The 8,714-nt window shown below is 43.8% G+C and overlaps 1 protein-coding gene across 1 annotated transcript in view; it reads right to left on the bottom strand.

Annotated features, from left to right (window-relative positions):
• Nucleotides 1-6,859, bottom strand: part of LMO3 (LIM domain only 3) — a 57,108-nt gene extending 50,249 nt beyond the window's left edge. The window contains 3 exon segments of the mRNA XM_067695807.1: nt 1,693-1,906; nt 6,794-6,821; nt 6,824-6,859. Of these exon segments, the coding sequence (XP_067551908.1) occupies nt 1,693-1,906; nt 6,794-6,821; nt 6,824-6,844 (263 nt within the window). The 5' untranslated portion in view covers nt 6,845-6,859.
• Between the last annotated feature and the right edge of the window lie 1,855 nt (nt 6,860-8,714).

The following is an 8,714-nucleotide window of genomic DNA, read 5'->3' on the forward strand; positions in this document are numbered from 1 at the left end:
AAAACAGTTTCACTCACGACACATGTATTTCATTGGCAAATTTACATTTCTGATTTAAAAATATCCAGAGATTTCAAGAGACTCTCTTTAAATTTGACTTAATTTTTGTCTTTATTGCTTATTAGAACACTTTAATCTTGCCCAGACTATATAAACTCCTTGTTTGGTTACATGAATCCACTGGAGATACTGCAAATGTAAACAAAAGTCAAAGACAGAGTCCAAAAGCCCACGGCTATTGGTTAGGAAGATAAAGCAAAAGTAGGAAGCAAAGTCACTAAAAGCAAATACAAAGACTCTATGTAGAAATCAGGCTCTAATTCACAATGAGCAGAGGAGAAATTTTTATTTGCAAGAGGAAAGTTCCAAGACCGTAGAGCCTGAAAGAATTCACGGAATAGCTTAATTCTGATTAGTTGTGTTCGTTAGGGAACTCCTTGCCTATAGTCACATTCCATTCCCACTGCTGGCATCTTACATGTATTTTGTGCCCCTGGAACACAGAGAAGTAGTAGCAAGTGGTTATAATTAGTCAGGGGGCTGTCAGATGAAGCGGTCCTAAGAGGGGTGAGAGTAGAATCTGATAAACAGTACTGGACTCACCCTCTTGTAATGACCATTCATCAAACAATATGTTCTTATATATAAACATTGAATTGGACTGAAAATAACTGAATTATATACGAAGCAGCACCAGATTCCCTAGAAAACACCTCCTGAAATGACCAAGGAGTTACTGCTGATTGATAAATTTTGTGTCATAAGGGAAAAAAATTCAAAATGAATCACTTAATGTCAGATTAGAAAAATGATTAATTGTATCAAATATGAAAACCCAAATGATGCCATATATCATTTCTCTAATTTGATAGATCCTACTTTGTTAATATCAGTAATTTGCAGCTGAATGAAGTCACAAAATTCCCTGAAAAGCAAAATAATTTTTCTTAAATACCAGTCCATGTGTTGAGTACTAAACGCTAGGATACAAGTTTAGTCTGCTTCATGGCTTCAGAAGCAAGAACATCTGCGTTGTCCTGAAACCGTTCAGATGTTTACAGTTTGGAGAGTGGCTATCATTTCCCCATAGTGATGGAGGTCTTTACTTTGTTATTTTCTGTAAAGCTACTGGCAAGACTTAGGCTGTTGGACTTTCAGTGCTATCTTTGGGAAGATCACCTGGAATGCCATGGTGGGTGGAGGGAGGTGTATTCACACTTGGGGAAAGTTTTCAACACTGTACGATAAACACCTTACTAATAAATGCCAGTTAAGAGTTTCAAATTGACTTTCTCTGACAAATCGGAAACAGAAATATCGCTGAATTACTTTGTGCTATACTCAGCCTGACCTTGTCACTTTTGTGCGAATAAAACATCTTGCATGCTGATTTCTACCAAATACATCCTTGATGTGAACTGGCAGTCTCCATACAGGCAGTGGACTAACCTATCCCCAGGTAGGAGCATCAGGTAAGGCAAATAAATGGGAACACTTTGAGATACTGGGTTTTCCTGGCCATTGCTGAAGCGATCATTTGTGGAACAGGCACCTGGCAGCATTTTGAAGGCTGCTAGGTGGACACCTTTCAGGAATAGAGGCTAGTAGGAAGGAAATGAAACCCACAAAGACACTTACAAAGGTATTTTAAAAGGAATCCAGTCATCACTGGTGTGCAAGGCTAATTCCTACCTCAGATAGTCTCTGCGACAAAGGATAAGGTTAGCTTTAGTGTACAGGGTGGAGCCCACCTCTCCCAAACGACAGTCACAGCAGGCACACTTCAGGCAGTCCTCATGCCAGTATTTGTCCAGTGCCTTTAGAAGATACCGGTCCTTGATCTTTCGGTTGCAGCCAGCACAACCTTTCGGCTTGTTGTCTGGCTGGACTGAGAGCATTTGTATACCTAAAGGGAGACAAGAAACACAAGAGAGCTGGGACTCCAAGAAGGAAGCAGAAGATGTCCAAAGACCTCCACCAAGTTAAATATTTCAGATTGCCTTTTTCAAGGGGTGTTAGACGTTCTTTTTGAGGGCCATACAGATATCGAACTAAATTTTGGAAACAAAAGAGTCTCAAACTTTGCTAAGCCCTTGTTAAACCATTTACGAAGTGACACCTATAAAGTGATAAAACAAAGAATTCATGTTGCACCTGGTAAGTTGATATTATACACACGAAGAAGTTAAGTAATAGTAAATAATTTTATAGTGTCCCCATTTTCTACATAAAGAAGTTCCTTTCGGGAGAAACTATGAGTAAAGGGCTAACAATCTCAAAGAAAGCTGTTGAACAAAGTAGTCTGTGCACAGGCTGTAGAAGTCAAAAATGAGTTTTCCTTTATTGGTTAAAAATTTCACTTAACACGGGCTTGATGGCAGAAGGAAAGTGCACCCTTATGGGATGCACTAACCTCACTTAGCAGTAGAGATGTTTATACTTAAGCAGAGCACAGTCTCCCGAAAAGCCCACCAATGCTATAATACTTGTTTGCCTCCAAAGACTTCCCCCCTGTGCCCTTGATATTTCAAAGTATTCATTGTGTTAAAATTTTTTTAAATGTACTTATACTCACAGGCATCAGTCAGTGCTTCTACTAATGGCAGATTACCTAACTCTATACTACATGCTTTTATATAAAATTAAACTATAGGATTATGTAATTTATTATCATAAACATGCACTTATTTATTTTATAAAGGAAAGAAAAGACAATAGAAGACAAAGTCTAAATATATATAGGGTTACCCAAACATCCATATGCAAATATATATTATATACCTATATTACATACATTCTAGACTAGACATAGGGACATTTATATATTTTAGAGACATATCTCCATCATAAATAAGGAGTCTAGCTGAGTTCTATGGGTGTTACAACCTGACTGAAATTTTTTCAATGAAAGGGTATTTGCCTTTGAGTTTCTTCTCTCCTAAATGTCAAATACCCAGCTTTTAAAAAAGCTGGACCAACTATTCACAGCTTCATATTTACCAAAGAACTCATTTCAAGCAGTATAAAGTACTGTAGACTTCGATTCCAAATTCCTTCGTTTTACAAATTATGATACAGAGGCCTAAGAGAGGTTAAGGGACTCGCTCAAAGCTGAATGACAGTTAAGCACTAGACTTGGTGGCCTTCTTACAGTCCAGAGATCCTGCTGCTAAATTAGGCCTCCTCTCTAAGGCATAAAGTTTTAAACTTGAACATAGAATGACACAAGACACCAAATGCCTGCACTTGAAACAGTCTCAAGTAAGAAAGGCCAAGCTCTAATCTAGAGCATTTTCGGTGTGTTTCCTGCTCCAAAATAGCTAAACCTTCTTCAGTTTCCTCTGATGCCTGATGATGAAGCCTGCACCTTCATGATCTTTACAATCTTTCTCTTTTTAAATCACACTGTTAAGAGACATCAAGGCACCGTACCCTCACAGCAGAATAACTTTTCTAGCTACAAATGATACATGAATTTCACATAATAGTGTTACGATATTGAACTTCCATTAGAAAATAACTTCTCTGATAGAGTGATGGAGCAGGGACTGGCAGTGAGGCGTCAAGGTAGCTACTCTTTCTGCATGGGATGCAGAGCCGTGGTCCTCGGAGCTGCAGACTAGCAGCTGGATTTGTACAGAACAGCAGGTGGTATTCCTATAGCCGGCTCTCTGTTCCTTTTCTTTGAAGGAGCTCAGGGTCTAGTGTAGATTAATCATAACCCTTGATAGCTCTGCTAAATCTCATTCTCTAGAACTTCTAACAAATGAAGTGTCTTTGATCAGAACTAGTTACCATCTTCTCGCAAGGTTCCACGAGGAACGAATCCCATTAATTACAGTACAGAACATACCCAGGTGCCTCTTAACTATCTACCTGGGGGAGGGAGAGACTGTGATTTACTAAATGACATTCCGGATTTCATGACTGAAAACATCTTGAGATGTATTAACAGTGGCTAGTCTAGTTATCCAATTTATAAGGCTATTATTTTTTTATACCACCAAGCTGAAAATTTTCTGTCCAAATCCTTCTTAGCTGTAGCTAAGCTCTGTTTCTCTGAGTTGTGTTACCATCATCAAGCGTGGAAGGTCAGCTATCTTTATTCACAATGCTTTGCAACCATGACAGGGGGTACCAACATTTGGGACAACTCTACCCTGCTTGTCTTCACAAAATGTTTTTTGTTGTGCTGACATTTTAATTTAGCACTCAGAGGCCAATTAATATTTGAAACTCTTACACTCTGTCTGGCCTTGGGCGTAGAAGGAGTTTGATATTTTCTGCTCCATCCTGGTACCTTCCTGCAGAAAACATCATCCCATTGCTCTTGAAAAGGAAACGTTTTCGATACTCTGCAAGTTAACAGTTGTAGAAAAAAGAACTATTTTGTAGTCACCACGTTGCCATGTACCTAAACGGGCATAAAGCAGTCGGCAGCCTCTCTTCAGCATCCGGCAGAACGCGTCTGGGTAGAGTTATGTGTTCGGAGCTGAGAAACATTTCACAAGTTGCTTATAGCACATCAGGACTCATAACTAGTTTTAGATTGGCATGTAAATTGTTCCGAGGGAAATTCTTATTGCCTCTGAGACCCTGCCATTCTGAGTTATTTGACAGTTTAAGGGAAATCATAATTAAAAAAAGACATAAATAATAGCCCGTGCAGTGTGGTGTGCAGAAATAAGTAGAACCATTTCATTTAAACTCTGGTGAGCTTTTAATTGCCTGGATCGCATTGTGAGGCGGCCTAACGGTTGATTGCCTCCATTATGTTCCCTTGTTCTGTGCCATTCATCCGCGCAGTCTCAGCTTCAGTAGTTAACACAACAAAGTAACCACAACTCCACAACACACAGGGGCTTAAAAAAATAATAATCATGATAAAAGGTTTGCAGCACTTAGACCCAGTCTTTCATATTTTTGGACTAACTACACGTAGTGAATGGAAAACATTTTGCCCCCTTCGGAAGATTCACAGAGGACAATTTGGGAGAAGGAAAAGGAAGAGGGAATACATAAAGGGGGTTGGCAGAGATGAGGTGCCTCAGGAAGATGCGAAAATGGGAATGCAGGTTCTGCAGCTGGGAGCAGTGACACAGATTAAAAGAATTTGGCCAACACCGGCCATTCGATTGCCAAGAGGTACCAAACAAAAGATTTTCTCTCCTCCTGCCCATCTTCATCCTCTCCCCAGCCCCCAGCCCGGACTGGAGAACTGGATTGGGCCTAAAAGCTTGTTTCTCTCTGTTCACTGGCCCAGAGCATCCCTACAGGCTGCAGCCCCCTAAGGGACAACAATGCAAATAGATGTCCCCAGATCTCAGGCGCTGGAGCTGCTTAACTCTGTTCTGCCCCTTCAACTCCCAACCCCCCTCCCCATCCTTCCACCCCCCCTCCCCTTTCTGAGCAATGGAGCTGGGAACCAATTTGATTCCCTTTTTCTCCAATGCAGCTGCAAGGCTCAGAGATACTGACATTTTTCCACTCTTATCAGTTTAATTACAGTTACCATGGCAGCAAAGTGCTAGTGCTTGGCAAAGGCCAACAAGAGATTTGCAAGACTGAGTTCAATTTTGATGCAGCTCACATGCAAAATAAAAAAAAAAAAATAAGAAACATACATACACTCTAACAAAGAATCCCTTGAGGAGTTTATGCTCCAGCCTTTTGTGGTTGTGTCTTTGCAGCCACACAGGGATGATTTGCAAAGAATGTAGCAGTTTTTGTTGCACCTAGCAAGATTAATTGGTTTAAGCAGCAGTCTTTCAAAGCAGTTACAACAATAATATTTCGGATCTTTTCGAAAGACACAAAAGCAGCGGAAGAGCAGGAAGGCTTTGGAGTAGCCGAGAGTGCCGAGCGCCGGCAAAGTGCATCTATGATAGATTGTAACCTTACCAAAACTTTTCTCCTTTTTCTGCATGAGTTGATTTAGGCGTGCCTGAGTTGCAGCGGCTTCGCATTGAGCGCCCAGCCCAAAGGTAGAAGTGGAAGGGGGTCTCTCGGTTTTAGCTCAAGTGCGGACCTGCTGCGCAGCCTACACCTCGGAGGACGGACTATTGTGAAGCCACTTTGGGAGCGGGTCGGAGCGGCGGCGCGGGGGGTGGAGGAAAGGACGAGGGCGGCCAGACGAGACACGGCGCACACACGGAGCCCCTCGCCGTGTGGCAGTGTGCAAAATGATGGCGAATGACAAAGCCACATGCTTCCCTAACTCTGCCCGTAATCCTAAAATCCCAGCGGCCCCTTTTAGCGTCGTGGTAACAAATGGATTTGATTAAACTGTCACATGCAGCGTTAGCATAGCATATCATGTTCAATATGAAAAAGATCATAAATCTGACTTGTATTTCATAACAGCAATCTGGGTAGCCCCCATAAACATGTGCCGCAGCAGTTTGAATCTCAGCCTATTAGCACAGAGGCACCTTGCCCCACGGAACCTCTCTCTTCTCGCCACTTCTCCCAACCGCCCCCTCCCCCCGCAGACAGTCACTTTTCCATCTCGTAGGAACGGTATTTCGTTATTATGGCAGAGTGGGCAGAGGCAGAAGTGGCCACCAGAACCCAAAAATGGTCATTTCAACTCCTGGGGGAGGGGGGTGATGAATTCCAGCAAGTAAGGGGAGGAGGGTCGGGAACCACCTAAGACTGAATTCCCTTCCTACGGGCCGGGCCAGATCGAACATCTCCTCCCAAACTCTCTCAAGCCCCTGTCTCCCCGGGAGTCGGGGCTGTGGAAATACTGCAGTTCCTCGTGAACTTTGACTATTATCCGCTCGAGTCGTACTTGAGACGTTCCGCGCCGCAGCCGCTCTGCTCTCCCTCCTTCCATCAACATCCGCCCGCATCTATTTCACGTCTCATCATAAAAATAATGAAGCCTCACATGACTTAAACAAAACGGTCTCGGCAGAGCTGCAGCCCGAGTGAAAGTTGCAGTGCGGAGCTGGGCTGCAGCTCCAGTTTATGCCTCATTAGGAGAGGCTGAAGAAGAAAAAAAATCCCCACATCCGTACACGCACGCGCGCACCCGCAGACACACACACCACAAATAAGCCGCCGCGTGTACACCCAGTTGCTGCACTTACCTTCTCAATTAAGCGATACAGGGGGAGGCCGTTCAGAAAGCACAGTGGCTGCTTTGTAGCGCTTCTCCTTGGGAAAGGTCAAAAAGAAGCATTGCTTTGAAAAAAAAAAAAAAAGAGGGGGAGGGAATCTATTTTTTTTTTTTAAGTTTAAAATAATGAGGTCCTCAAGGATCCGCCAAGTAATGGTGTTGACCGCATCTGAGCCACAGGTGTCCTCCTTTTAGGCAACTGCAGTCCGAGGCTGTCTCTCTCCGTCCTGGCTCAAGACAACTTACCCCAGGAGCACGCCAGGAGCCGAGCTGAAGGAAGCCCCGGCTCTCAGCTGCAAAATGCAATCCCTTCCCAGCCAGACAGAATACAGCCAAAGAAAAGGTCACTCCGTTATTACTGAGCCGGCGGAGCCCAGGCAGCGCTTGTCAAGACCACAGAGAAGCAGCTCCCTTCCGATTTAAGACTATTTACCTCTCGCCCCCCACCCCTCCCCTCTTCTCTCCTTTCCTTCTCTCCCTCCCTCCCTCCCTCCCTCGTTCGCTCGCTCGCTCTCGTGTGCCTGTTCTGCAGCTCAGTCAAGTACAGCCGCCCTCGGAAAGTGCAAAGCAGCCGCAAGACAGATAGGGCTTTGTTGCTAATTTCCCAGGGTGAAAATGTACAAGCCTGCGAGTGCAGTCAGCACAACCCCACGCATATGCTACTCGCAAACGCTGGGGACGACCCCCAATCCCCCCTCCGCACAAAAAGTGACCTCGGCGGGAGTCGACTCCGGGAAGGACCCTGCCTACCTCCTGGACCCGTCCAAAAGAAGTCCTGCGAAAGAGCTCCAGAGGAAAACGGTAGGGTTCCTAAAATAACAGGGGCATTTTGGAATAGGTGGCCACGTTGAAAGCAAACTGTCTTCCAGTGCCAGTTCTGAAGCTGCCAATTATGGAAATTAAAATAAAAGCAAGGGAGTCAAACTGCTACCAGAATACACTGGAAAAGCACACAACCCTCCCCTTTAAGAAATGTCTGGGGGCGGCTGCAGTCGCCCGGTTCTCTGACTTCTCTTAGTGAACTCTCCGAAGTCGCTGCTCCGCAGGGCAGGTCTGCTACACAAGCTGGGTCCGGAGATGCCACACTCCCCTTCCTCCTCTGGCCCAAGAACCAAACTGTGAACTTGTGCCCCATTAACTGATACTGAACATCTCTCCCATCCCTGCTGAACACTTCCTGCAATTACTTGAATTCCTCGCAATTTAAAATTCACAGACTAGAATGGAAAACAACCCAAGAGCACCTAGCAACATGTTTTTAAGCCTAACTTGGTCAAAGAGTGGTTGAGTGTCTCCACCATTACTGCTCAGTCTTCATAGGCTTGTTTTAGAGGCCTTGACAGATTTCTTTTTCCTTTTTATCCTTCAGAAAGGTCCCCTTATCCCCCAAGCTCCTCTTCTCTTAACTTTACTTTGCATCTGTAAAGGCCACTGGCAGCTTTAACATATCTTATTATTTTTCTAAGTTTTCAAACTTCAAAGTCATCCTCTTTTTGGCAACTATCATAGCATCGCCACCAGATTTTTAAAAGCCCTGTCAAAGGTCAAGCTTAAAAATAGTCCAGATCTGAATGACACTGGCTGAAATGTT

Source organism: Pseudorca crassidens, chromosome 11 (genome assembly GCF_039906515.1).
Source record: "Pseudorca crassidens isolate mPseCra1 chromosome 11, mPseCra1.hap1, whole genome shotgun sequence".
NCBI lineage: Eukaryota > Metazoa > Chordata > Mammalia > Artiodactyla > Delphinidae > Pseudorca > Pseudorca crassidens.